This window comes from Anguilla rostrata, chromosome 13 (assembly GCF_018555375.3).
Source record: "Anguilla rostrata isolate EN2019 chromosome 13, ASM1855537v3, whole genome shotgun sequence".
Lineage (NCBI taxonomy): Eukaryota > Metazoa > Chordata > Actinopteri > Anguilliformes > Anguillidae > Anguilla > Anguilla rostrata.
The window spans coordinates 16,287,459-16,300,749 of NC_057945.1; the positions used below are offsets into that span (position 1 = coordinate 16,287,459).

Genomic DNA, 13,291 nt, shown 5'->3' on the forward strand with positions numbered 1-13,291 from the left:
TGGTGAGGTGAAATGGGCACAAAAGAGGCTGCGCCGGGGCGGCTGCTGAAGAGGACGCCGTGCCCGTGCCCCCCCCCCCCGTCCACTCTTTTTCAATAAAGCAGTGATGAAAGACATCAGCATGAAAACTGTTATTCATTCAGCAGGCTGGACCGAGACCTAACCCCCCACCCCCCATTCCCTGAGCCACAGAGAGGGAAACTTATTCATATTCATCCCTATCCTCTTACTTCAACCAAACTAATTAAGCATTAATCACATTCCTAAAATGCCTTCGCGTTTTCCCTGGAAAGGGTCTGAGAGCTGTTCTAAATGGTGGGGGAACGAGCTCCCCACTGGTCAGGACACACTGACCAACTTCTGCCGCAGGCTGAAGACGCACATTTAAACTGAGCTTCGGCTCACCTAATGCGCACGGGTCAATGAGACTACTAGCTCTATGCTAAGTCTAACCGACCTCCCTTAACACATTTGCCTTCCCTCTTGCACTGACTACAGCTTCTTACTTCATATTTTAAGCTTACTGTACGTATTGACAACAATGGGTTGTCACTTGATGACTTGGCATGAGCACCGCCATTTGCCTTAACCTATAGGTACTTGTGTAAGTCGCACTGGACATCACCGTTTATTAACATAAATATGAATGTGTATAAGCGCCACAGTAAAAGCAGGACACAGCCTTCAGCTGGCTGAACACAGGGTGTGCCACAGCACTCAGCAGACATGTCTTTGTCAGCGCTGCCGCCCCGGGCTGTTTTGGGACTTTCCAACCAGAGCCGCAGGAGGTCACCTCCCTCAGACAGCACCTCCCCTCTCCTCGGCAGGGAGGCTGGTTTAATGGGGCGCATTCCTCCCAACCCGAGCCACGAGCAGCGGGCGAGTTCAGACACGCCCGCAAGCTCCGCCCCCCCACACGCAGCATCTCCCCTTCCGGAACAATGAAAGTAGACCCCCGTCCAGGAATCACCGCCACCTAGTTCAATACGCCTAACGCATCGCCAGAGATTGCAGGGCAGATGTCGGGTCAACATCTAAAAGTCAATCGTAAATCGCGGTTCGCTTGAAGCTCAGAAAAAAAATTCAAATCAAATAGCAAAAAAGCCATATAATGTCAGGTGGAATTCATTTGTCGCTGATCAAAGAGAGCTGTTGAGCAAGAGTGCACTGAGTGATATGAGCTCGGTCCACCGTACTGTACTGTAAATACGCAAGCTGCACCAGGCAGAGCCAGAGCAAAAGCTCTGCCAAACTTCAGGCCTCCTGAAGGCATCCAGTACTCTCAACAGCCAGAGGCATTTCAAACTACCGTTTCTCACGTTTATCTTTCACACGATCGACACTTGTTCCATCACGTGGCTGCTGAGCGTGAGGGCGTTGTCAACACGTCTGAGGGCCGATGTCAGCATGTCGTGCGCGTGACGTAGCGCATGTCCATGTCATGTGTGTGAGGGTGGTGTCGTGTGTGTGAGGGTGGTGTCGTGTGTGAGAGGGTGGTGTCGTGTGCGTGAGGATAATGTTGTGTGTGTGAGGGTGGTGTCGTGTGTTGAGGGGTGGTGTCGTGTGCGGAGGATAGTGTTGTGTGTGAGAGGGTGGTGTCGTGTGCGTGAGGTGGTGTGTGTGAGGGTGGTGTCGGTGTGTGTCTGAGGGCTGATGTCAGCATGCGGTACGTGTGAGAGCTGACGTAGCGCATGTCCATGGCGTGTGTCAGAGGGCTGATGTCAGCGTGCGGTGCGTGTGAGAGCTGACGTAGCGCGTGTCCGTGGCGTGTGTCAGAGGGCTGATGTCAGCGTGCGGTGCGTGTGAGAGCTGACGTAGCGCGTGTCCGTGGCGTGTGTCAGAGGGCTGATGTCAGCGTGCGGTGCGTGTGAGAGCTGACGTAGCGCGTGTCCGTGGCGTGTGTCAGAGGGCTGATGTCAGCGTGCGGTGCGTGTGAGAGCTGACGTAGCGCATGTCCGTGGCGTGTGTCAGAGGGCTGATGTCAGCGTGCGGTGCGTGTGAGAGCTGACGTAGCGCGTGTCCGTGTCATGTGCGTGAGTGTTGGTATCGGCGTGTGTCAGAGGGCTGATGTCAGTGCGTCCGTGTCGTGCAGGTCACGGTTGGTGCGTCAGCGCGCATCTGCGCTCGCGAGGGTCGGTTTCGGGCCGGGGGTGTGTGCCAGGTGCTCCCGTGCCTTCGCCTGGGCCCCGGGGTGTGGTAGAGGCAGTTCTGCCATTCTGAAAGAGCTCCCGGTGCCCACATCCCCGCGCTGTAGGTCAGAAAGAGGGCCCAAGAACCGCGTGTAATACTCTCTGACGCTTGGGTCTGACATCACAGTACCTGTACCAGTTCTGTCAGAATCTGCTCTGCACCTCCATGAACACGACATGGACAACCTGCAGCACTCACAGACCTATCACTGCATCTTAAATATAAACCAGAAGGGTGCAGATGGGGGTAAAGGCATCATAACTCCAGGCTGCAAGCATTTATACCTATACAGGTAGAAAGCAGACATGCTCATTTTGTCCTTTGCTCTGTTAGATCCCTCATTGCATTTCTGTTACCATTCATTCTATCTTAAGCATTACACCAGGCCAGCCAGTGGAGGATGGGCTCCCCCTCTACAGCCAGATTCCACTCAAGATTTCTTCCCACTGGGGAGTATTTTTTTTACCTCAATTGCTCACTTTTTTTGGGTTCACGTCTGGGCTTTTGCCCAAATTTCTTTTGCCTATCCAACCTAAAGCTTCTTTGTGACAATAAATAAACACCAGACAAATGAAGCTGAACTGAATTCAAATGAATGCGTGTGGAGGAAATTAACCCAATAGTGGACAGGGGTCAGTTTCAGGGAGACAGTTCTGACAGCCATACCATCCTGGCATCAAGCCTAAAAAACCTAGAAAATTCCTTCTTCTCCATAGTCTTCTTTCCTCACATTCTTGTGCCTTTTTTCCCGTACAATTCCTCTCTCAATTAATTCCCTAAAACCGACATCCAATGGTCCCGCATCATAAGTTCATTACTATGAGGACTATCGTTCTGAAGCGGGAAAGAGTGGTTGGCTGATGGTAAAACAGTTCCAAAATGGAAATCTGTCTTCATGCATACATGGAATTTAATAGGGACTTCCCAGTGCCCTCAAGAGGTTTTTAATACCTCTACCACACCTTAGTTCTCTCATATAACATGATGCACACATTTTCCATCTCCCACTCACACACACATACACACACATACATACATACACACACGCATACACACACACACATACATACACACACACACACCTACACACACATGGCCACATGTGTGCTTCATCTCTGTCCAGGGTGGAATTTCACTTGACAGACTGGAACACAAATCTCTGGTGCTTTGGGGCCCCGTCTCCAAGCTGCAGCGCAGAGTAGCTGTAGATTAACTTAAAACACAGAGACAGCAGAGGTGGGAGCTCTCTGCCACGTAATCTACTTCACCACAGCCGGATTACAGCGCACTCATCGCTAGCTCCAGCAGTGTCATCACTGACGTTGCTCAACAACAAGGTCGTTAAGGGGGCCCCTTCAAACAAAAAAAGGAAAAAGCAACTAATGTGTGTGAGCCGCCTCCTCTGGGCTTCACAGCCTAATGCTCTGGAGTTCACAGCCTAATGTTCTGGACTTCACAGACTAATCTCCTGCTGAAAAAATGTCCTTGTCATATGAAAAATAACAGAATATTAAGTCTGCATGGGCTTTCCCGGGTATTAGGCTAATAGCTGAATTAATAGGTCCAAGTAAATTTAGGAAATGTACAAGCGCCTCTGCAACAGAGAAAAATCGATAAAGCCTCGGACTTAACCTCAGTCAATAAAACCTCAGATCTCCGTAATCTTACGTTGAACCAGCCAATGAATGTGTGCGGCTCGCCCCTTCACTCCGCCACTGCTTACCCTCTGAAGCACTTCCACCTCCACTAATTATTTTCCTGGGAGGAACCCTAGACTGCATCACCAAACCGAGGCGAGCCCGGTACCGCTATCCTGACTCGTGTGGAACGGCGGGCACAGCTGTTCTTTGGCGGGTTCCGACGTGACCCGACTGAAAGGATTTGGCTGGATGCGGTCTGAAGACTAAAAGGTTCAAAGTTACCGTTGGCGGAAGTGGAGCGCAACCGCGATGGTGGCAAGCGCTCCTCGCCTTAATCCCGCCAACTAATCCTCACCCTATCCAAATATTTATAACACCGCCAAATATTCATCTCCCGGTGGCTAAGCACTAAATCCAATCTGAGTTTGTTCTCTTGGGGGTGCATGTAACTCGGCTCTGACTTCCTGTTTTACTGAATGCCATTTACCGTAAGCCCAAGGACTGGGCGGACAATCTGAGGATTAACGCTGTTGCCCGGACCAGGAAGTGTTGCTGGACGCAGGAACATCAGCCAATCTTGCGAGCGCCATGGAAGCAAACAGAGTTGCAGTTGGTTACACTGAGCATAAAAAGAGCTTCATCGGCACGTGCAGCTGCTGCCGCAGTAAACGTATACGAACCGGCTGCGTTTCCCCAGCGCCCTCGCTCGCCACTTCCGCGCTTACACTGGGGCAGCTGGGAGCGAAAGGCTGGAAGACCGAGAGGCTGAACACCACTGAACCCCCTGGCGCTGCCAGTACCATGTGACCCTGCAAGAGTCACCAGGGCCCAACGCACAGCCGGGCAGCTTTAAAATAAATTTGTGTTTCTAAAGCACGGGCAGCAGTATTTTTAGAGGAACCTTAAGCACTGACACCCAAGAGGCGTTTTTTAAAAGGCTTCTGGGAGGAAGGAAGGGCGCAGACTCCTCAGCCGAAAACAGAGTAGCGTTACATAAAGTGCGCAGCGGGAGCCACCCGCAGATAAGGGAAGAGGATTTAGGAAGTGCGAGCCAAACCCTACTGTAATGCGCCAAGTCCTCACACTGAGCCTTAGATCCAGAGTCCACAAAACTTGCCCCCTGAATGACCGCGGTATAGCTCAACACCAGCTCCCCCGACATTGTACCTAATAAAATGATTAACTTCTGACACCTTTGTCCCACACGCACTACAGGCTAAATATTGCACCCACAATGACGTGTATCTAAGTTGTGATGTCGTTATATATGGATCAAAATGAGACAGCAATTAAGTAGAATTATTACAAAGATCACGTATGCAAACCTCACTTTTCTGAACCTCTGCCTTATACTGTCTGCCAGATACTGTCAATACAATACAGCATCTCAGAACATGTCAAATAACTTTTACCAGCTTGAAACCTGGACACACCAACCCACACAGACGCACTCTCAACCGCAGGCCCACTCGTAAAAGCTTCTCTATCTCTTTAACCCTGCCAACTTTAAGGACCAGGGGTCCTCAAAGTTCAAAATATGTGCTCACTGAGGGGACCGGAAAGCCGTAAAGTTTAACAAACACAAATAAACAGAAACGGCGGTGAAGAATGCCCTGACTGGGCGAAGCGTTGGGACTGGCTGGCGGAGGGCTCCCCGCTGAGCTGGCCCTAACGAGGAGCACGTGCAGGCCTCGTACCGGAGCTCTCGCAGAGACGCCCCCTCCCCCTGCCCCTCTCCCCCCCCCTCCCCCCTCCCTCACTGGCTCCAGGAGCGACCGGTGAGCTGCAGCTTTAATCTCTCTCTCCACGTGTGAGCCCGAAATGAGGCCACAGTTCCGCGGTGGAAAGCACCGTCGTGTGCAAAGTGACAAAGCCCAACTGCCGTGGCACTCTCACATGAACGGCCTGCATTTTCCACGTTGTCATCCATTACCATCACTTAATACGCTGTTAAGAGAGAGAGAGAGAGAGAGAGAGAGGGAAAAAAGAGAAAAGGAAAGGGGCAGAGATGAATATTAGTATTATTGTTATTTTAAACAGACACCTCACTTGGCTGCAGTCTCCAGGCTAATGAAACGCAGCGTCTCTGCTGTTGGTCCTGCTGCGTTAACACAGCACAGATGCTCCTCTCTGAAAAGCGAAGCGTCCTCTGAGCTTTCACGGCACGGCTGTCAGGGTAACCCATCCATTGTACCGGAGCTTTGCTTTGTATTCACAGCAGCGCTGTAGATGTTATTTTAGTGGTTTCAGTCGGCCGATTTTTGGCACGCTGCCAACAAAGGGACACCAGCGGGAGAAAAAAAAACAAAAAACAAAGAGGGAAGGTTTTGCAGCTTAGCCTTAACTTGATTTGCACCAGCATCCTGTATAGTTATTTTACCATGGTTACCCAACAAATTACCTTTTCCTTCTGGAATAGACAGCTCATAGACTAGTCACAAACTTTGTACATCAGAGAAAAATCATTCAGAGCCAGCAATACACTCAAGCACAGCACCAGCTCTACATTTATTTCCACAGACTTAGAAGTAGCCTACATGATGACTAAATTTCACTGTTGTAAAAATGTGCTGAATTCAGTTTCGGGGAAGAGTTGCTATAGATCTTCCTGGAATTGCTGCTAAGTTAACTACTTCTGCCCACACAACCACACAGAGCCTATTTACACAGAATATTTCCCTTGTCAAGAATTTTCCTTCAGTGAATTGGTGTTTTGATGTCACTGATATGATGACACCAATTGTGAATTTACCAGTTGCTGTTCTGCAGTGTGAAGCATGCTTAAATTTTAAATGTGTGCCGCACACCCACCCCACACTACTGTGGCCGTGAAGGGACTCGTGTCACAAGACACTACTCCAGCTGACCACAGCGCTATCAAGTCAGAGGTGTGAGCGTAGCCCACCGAAAACAGCGAATGATCTCATTTGACCAACGATGTAGAAAAGTGACTCATCTCACGCCCAGACAAAGTCCTTTTCTGGTCACATTTCACCAGGCCACTTCACATTTATACAGCCTCGCCAGCACCTGTGCGCTACATTTTCGCCAGAGCCCACGGCACGCCCCCTCTCCTGGTACCAACGGCTCAGGAAGCAGGCGACACACTGAGGGTGTTCCTGTTCGTGTCACGAGCCCTGCTCCGTACCCGGGCCCACAGTAAATCTTGCACCCACAGGGCTGGGACTCCTACTGCCGGATGATTACTGTAAAATGCTGTGGAAAATATGCACCGGCGCGTGCGAGTGGGAGCGTTACGAGAATGTCGCTCGACGTATGGCAGGCACCTGTTTTTCATGTACTTTTCAACATCTGTCAAAGGTTAAGGAACAGAAACTCCGATGTCAGCCATAGATGACAAAGCTACACACCACTATGGGGTGAAGCATTTCCTGGTGGCATCGACAGCGATGTGATACGACTTAAACGGCACCAGAACATGTGATATCAGCTCTTCCTATTGGCCATTTCTGGGCGCTGAGGGAGCAAGGATGTTGTTCCGACTGAGCAGGGAGAGACGTTAGAAGGAGGGCTCTGCTTACAGCCGACTGAAAAACAGCCGGGGGGCAGGTTTGTTCAAACGTTGGAATGATAAATTAGTGGACTAACTGAAGTAAAGTTCATCTACCAGCCTGTGCAATGTCATCGCTCAAAAAAAAAAAGAATAAATCTACTGAATGCTGGAAGCAGACATTATGAAGCAGGCAGGTGCAATCATTCGGCAACCTGGCTGCAGGGCTCATACATTTGCAAAAAAGAAAGAGAACAAAAAAATTAGGGGGAAAAATGCCCTTTTTGGCATACATATGCTTGCCAAGTACAACAGTTAATTCCCATCCCGAGCACAGCCGGGAGCAATTTAGCCCGTTAGCATGAAGACACATGTGGAGGAATCCGCGCTGAATCAGGATCCCGGAACATAGGCGGGACACTCAGTTACGCAGAGTGCACTTCCACAGACAGGTCGATTTGGAACCGTGGACACCAACCAGCCAATCATCTACCACCGAGTTTAATTTTAACTTATTTGAGTCCAAGAGACTGAAACAGCAGAGAGAACTGACCCGCAAGCAAATTACACGCACTGTAAGGCAAACCATTAGACTCTCTCAGTGTTGAAACATCCCCAGGTAAAAGCCCAGTCTTATTTCCTTAGGGTTAAACGTGTTTTTTAACCCCCGGCAATAGTGCTATATTTCAGCTACTGCTGTGGGTCCGCCCTGTCCCTTCATACAGTATTACGAAACTGTAAAGTTCTCAAAAACACTGTTATCCATCACTTGGGGCCTGTGGAGCCCTTTCCCCTTTCTCAATTTTACCTCCCCAATCGCTCTAGTCCCCCCTCTGCCTCATACCATCAACATCCCAAACTGACTTTAAAAAATAAAAAAAACCTCCTTTACCCAGGGCTCATGGAACGGAATTCAATCCCAGGTCAGCGTAGAGCCTGTAAAGATCTCACATCCATTTCAACTACCAACACACTCCAGAGCCACACCAGGAAGCTCAACTCCCTGACCAGCATGGAGGCCATCTTCTAAACTGGATCCTACATCACTTTCTCTCTGCTTCGGCTGCTGATATCTGATAACATGGCACACCGTGCACATTCCTGCCAGCCTCCTTTCCTCTTAAGTTAACTTAATTACGCTGTTACGCACCCAAAGACCCATAGAGAGATTTTCTGTTAATTCTTTTCTTTTCTTTTTTTGATTCCACAAGTGGGCCAGGGGGAATTTTTCCATGTTTTTTCTTCCCCAGAAAAACATTTTTCAGTGTTTTTCCATTCTCTCATGAGCAAAAGTAATTTACACTGCCTCTAGAATATTCAGCATACAATAGATTTCAAAATACAAGATGTTCCAGGGGGGCAAAACATCATTTTTTTTGTAAAAATGTATTCAGTGGAGTATTCTGTAATTATTATTTTTGAGCACAATAATCAAATTGGCCTACATTTTTACTAACTGACTGACTGACTGACTGACTCATTCATTCATTCATTCATTCCATAGAGGCCAGGAAGAGGCGGTTATAGCAGTGGATAGCAGTTTTCAATTACCACCATTACTAAATTTGTGGAGAAATCAGCCTGGATTTAATCAACACATTTCCTTAATTTTGCAGGTATGCGTGTGCGGTGTGTGTGTATTTGGTGTGTGTGTGCGCGAGTGCGTGAGTCCGTGCATGTAATCCCCATTGTCAGGTCATTTATGGCCCCAGGAATCTCTGCTCAAGTCCAGACAGTGTCGGCATGAGAGGTCTCTGCCTCAGTGGGAAGGCGGGGGGGAGGGGCTCCTGCTTGGTCTGCAGGAAACAGTCGTATCAGAGGTTGAGCCAAGTGCTACTGCAGCCTCGCTTTCTGTCCTCTTTCTGCATGCAAACCAAAGGCCAAACCTGGGCAGATCTTGTGGTAAAGCCTCTCAAAATGAAGGTGCATACACACATGGAAATTCACACTGTGGAAAAATAACTACATCAAGTGAGGATTTTGCTTCTATACTCCTTACTCAGTCCATCAAGCCTCCATTCACCTCCCACCCTCTTGGACACTAGTCTTCCTTTAGTGCAGTGGTGCATGGGGAGTGCATGCTATGGACATTCTGGGCCAATATCAATACCCAATATACGCTGAAGTGGTCACCTACCTGATTTACAAATGTAAACTGCAATCAAGTTTACACATCCAGGGAAGTAGTAGATGAGGACATGCTAACTTATGAAGGAAAAAATATTACATTTTATTAGTATAACAAGTAGGCTATTTCAACATGTTATACAGAGAACAGAACAGCTCTAGAGAGCTACAGAGTAGCTCATGGGTTTGGATGACAAAAATGATAAATTAAAAATAAACAGCAAATAAGGGGTTCAGATGGCTGTGATTAGGTTAGTTTTTAAATGTGACATGTATCATGACATCATCATATTGATGACCCCAACCAATATTATTGTGCATCCCTACTGAAAAATGTGAAAGACTGCAGTAGACCCAGAAGTAAGTGAATGCGGCTTTCAAAACTAAATAGAGATGCAAAACACGTTCCTTCAGATATGAATTTTCATGTCTGTTTTTTGGGGAGTTTCTTCCTCTAAATTTCCTGTGGCTGCACAGTGCAAAGTTTCTCAAAACATCGGTGGCCTGTCCGTACAACCACAGACAGAATCTTAGGTCACAGGGCTCTGGATGAACATACAGCTATTTTGGTCACACAACCACAAAATGTTGGACCTCTCGTGCCTACTGGCTGGAAACAACAGAACGAATGCGGAGTATGGTGTATAGTTACACTGATCTTTGACAGCTTTGACCATCTGCATAGGAACCGAACGAACTGCACGAGGGGAGGAAGGAACTGAGCATGTATGGAATAGACCTCACTGTGCTAGAGCGAGGAGAGAGGACAGCACCGCAGCCACTGGTGCGCAGGACAGAGGAGGAGGGTCCTTTTTTGTACTGGTACCTTCCGGAATACATTTCACAGTACTGAGCACCATATATCAAACACAATTCACTGTTTTGCCAGGATATATGAGATGAGGCCTTTCATTAATCAAGAAGTACAGTAGCTCCAAGTCAGCAGCAAAACCTTCTCTGTTACACATCTAAATACAAGTACACGGTATCACCAAACAATTACATTTTCAGTAGTTTAAACTGCTGTACAACACATCTTGCGACCAGGGAATTTCATGAAACGAGCCCAAAAGAAAAATCCCCCTGCACACGGAGCGGGTCCACGGTGTGATCTTGATTTGCTCTGCCAGCCCTGAATGCAGCCATTGTGCTGAGCAGAGGGAAGGACTGACTGACTGGCCCAGGGAGTTTCAGCAAAGCAGCTCACAAGCGCTGCACGCACTCAGTCCACAAACACTGCAAGGCCCAAGTGTTCCTTGGGTGAATAAGTTTAACAAAATATCTGGTTTTCAAACTGCAGAAGAGTTTTAAAAAGCTGGTCGAGAAAAAGTAACTTGATGGATATCTGAACAAAATTGTTTCCAAGCTCACTTGGAATAAAAGATGAATGTGGCCCAACGGACCCAGTGCGATCATCACTACATCTATGGACTGGTACGTGTTGGCTCAAAAAGCAGTTTGTAGAGCCAGTGCTTTGTATTTCTAACAATAAGGAAAGTCATGTCCAAACCAAACATACATTAGTCTAGAATAATAGTTTAGCCTAAATGGCAAAAGTCCAATTTAGATAATCTGAACACTTTGAATCCCATCAAACTTTGCCCTGTGGCAATGGGCTAGCTGCTATTAATTTTACCCTTTAAAGATACTGACAGAAAACAGATGTCAATGATCCAATGTTACACAGATTGAACACTACTTGTCCAGAGCTCCAGTCCAAGAGGTACAATGGTTTCGACAAAGAAGCAATTTGATGGAATTCATTGCTGATTCTGCTTGCAAATTCTGGCATAAGCTAAGACATCTTTCTCTCATCAACTTTCAAGGGCCAATTATTTGGGATTGGTTTCCCAAAGGGCACTAAAAAGTTATAAGACAATTTCAATCGCTCTTTTACAGTGCTAGAAAAACTAGTATACAGCCTTGGCTGAATGATGGTTCATTTAAAAAACGTAAAATGAAAAAAGCAACCAATGAATCCCTATGCTAACAAATAGGCTACAAGGCATAAAATGTTGCTTTACAGTTTTTTCAGGGATAGACTAATGGTTCGGTTCAAACTCGACTGAAGGTGGTAGAATTACCGATTTATGACAACTGAGTTTTACGGAAATAAGTAGTGTCTGTAGAGTTGTCAACAAAAAGCAGGCCAGGAGTTTTTCCATTTGCTGACCAGGAATGAAAAGTGAACAACTGGACAGCATCCTTAGCCTTGTGCAAGTATTCCACTGCGAAATGGTATCAAATTGCAGAATCGGGAAAATTAATACCATGGATGCCCACTTCACGTTAAGTTCAACATACAACTACCAAGAAGTTGGGGGGGAATAATTTTAAAAAATGTACAATAACAAAACACCTTATTTTGCAATATAGACTACATAATGATGAGCAATAAATTCATTCATTTTAATTCCCTGCCAGCTGCAGTCTAGTCGGCCCTGGTAGTCTTAGTATTGGTAGCATTCTCCTACTGCAGCAGCTGCTGCTGCTGCTAACAACAACAACATTCAATAATAATAATAATAATAATAATAATAATAATAATAATAATAATAATAATAAGCCTACAGTTGTGAAGTTAAGAACTGGTAGCTACATAAATGAATAGCCTATTTGAAATAACCTACAGGTTGTTTAGCTGAATATCCACCTTTTCATAACTTACCTGGTTTTAAGCTGGTCTGAAAGTAAAACACGACTACGATGAAAGAACCCACACATGTCGCCAGAATCATCCGACACACCTTGGGTTTTCTCATCCTGAATCTTCGAATTGGCAGCGCCTAAACCTGGTCCCGCGGTGGTTCATGCGAGACAGTCCTTCTGCTCGCCGAGAAAAGAGTAGCGTTAAGAAAAAGTTACTATGAATTTTCTTTGAGTGTCGCTGACCTGGTGGTTATTCGCAGTTGTGAAAGTCGTCATCTTTAAAGAACATCATGTACACTCAGATCGCTTAAATCTACTGACCCGTACAGCAACATCGCAGAAAGAAAAAAAAAAACAAAAAAACCCTGACAGACAAGTGGCTAATAAATAGCCAAAGCCTCTGGATAACTGCAAGTAAGAAGCACACTTTGCGGTACCAAGCTGGCTAACTGAGCACGTTTCTCCCAGGCTTAACTACTAAGAAGTAATGCCGGTGCCGCATATTTTACAGTCCAAGCGGTTTAAAGGCATCGCCTCAATTTGCCGAAACGTCGGTTTTCCTGTTAACTCTAAACTTTCCCATAACATGGACGGCAGTAAATGGCCATGCATGACGTAATAACTACCCCCTAGTCACTCCAACGTGTGTGCCTGTAATGATGGATTCGCTGATTAAAGTTAAAAGGCTACGTATCCTTCTCAGTTCAAGTACAGCTAATTATATTATGCAATGAGCTACCTAGTTTACTAAAACTTCAGTTCTGTAGCCTCGTTCATTTAAAAACATGCGGGTAATGAATTTATTTTTTATTCTTTACTATTGCCTCATCTTATAGCTTTTGGGAAAAAGAAAATTAGGCTTCAGTTCCAGTTTCAGTATGTAGCCTTAGAAGTTGTTGAGTGTAAATGGTATTTTTTTTTGTTGTTTGTTTTTTAGTCTATGACATTTCAGTTATCCTTTACTACATTCCATTTAGGTGCTGTGTCAAATAAGAAATTCATATAATTAAATATCAAGTATGACCGCTCAAATAAATCGACTGTAATTGTAGAATGTGTCATTACAGCCTCATCTAGTGGCTGGTCTGAAAAAAAAAACAGCAAAAATAGAAATGAAAGTCTTTCCCCAGACTTGGATAGATAGCACCACTGCTTTAAACAGTGAGCAAAAGTG

At 46.4% G+C, this 13,291-nt stretch overlaps 1 protein-coding gene across 1 annotated transcript in view; it reads right to left on the reverse strand.

Annotated features, from left to right (window-relative positions):
- Nucleotides 1-12,753, reverse strand: part of LOC135237499 (carbohydrate sulfotransferase 11-like) — a 29,495-nt gene extending 16,742 nt beyond the window's left edge. Inside the window, exon 1 of the mRNA XM_064304669.1 lies at nt 12,137-12,753. Coding sequence (XP_064160739.1) covers nt 12,137-12,230 — 94 coding nt within the window. The 5' untranslated portion in view covers nt 12,231-12,753. The remainder of the gene's footprint in view (nt 1-12,136) is intronic.
- Nucleotides 12,754-13,291: the final 538 nt, after the last annotated feature.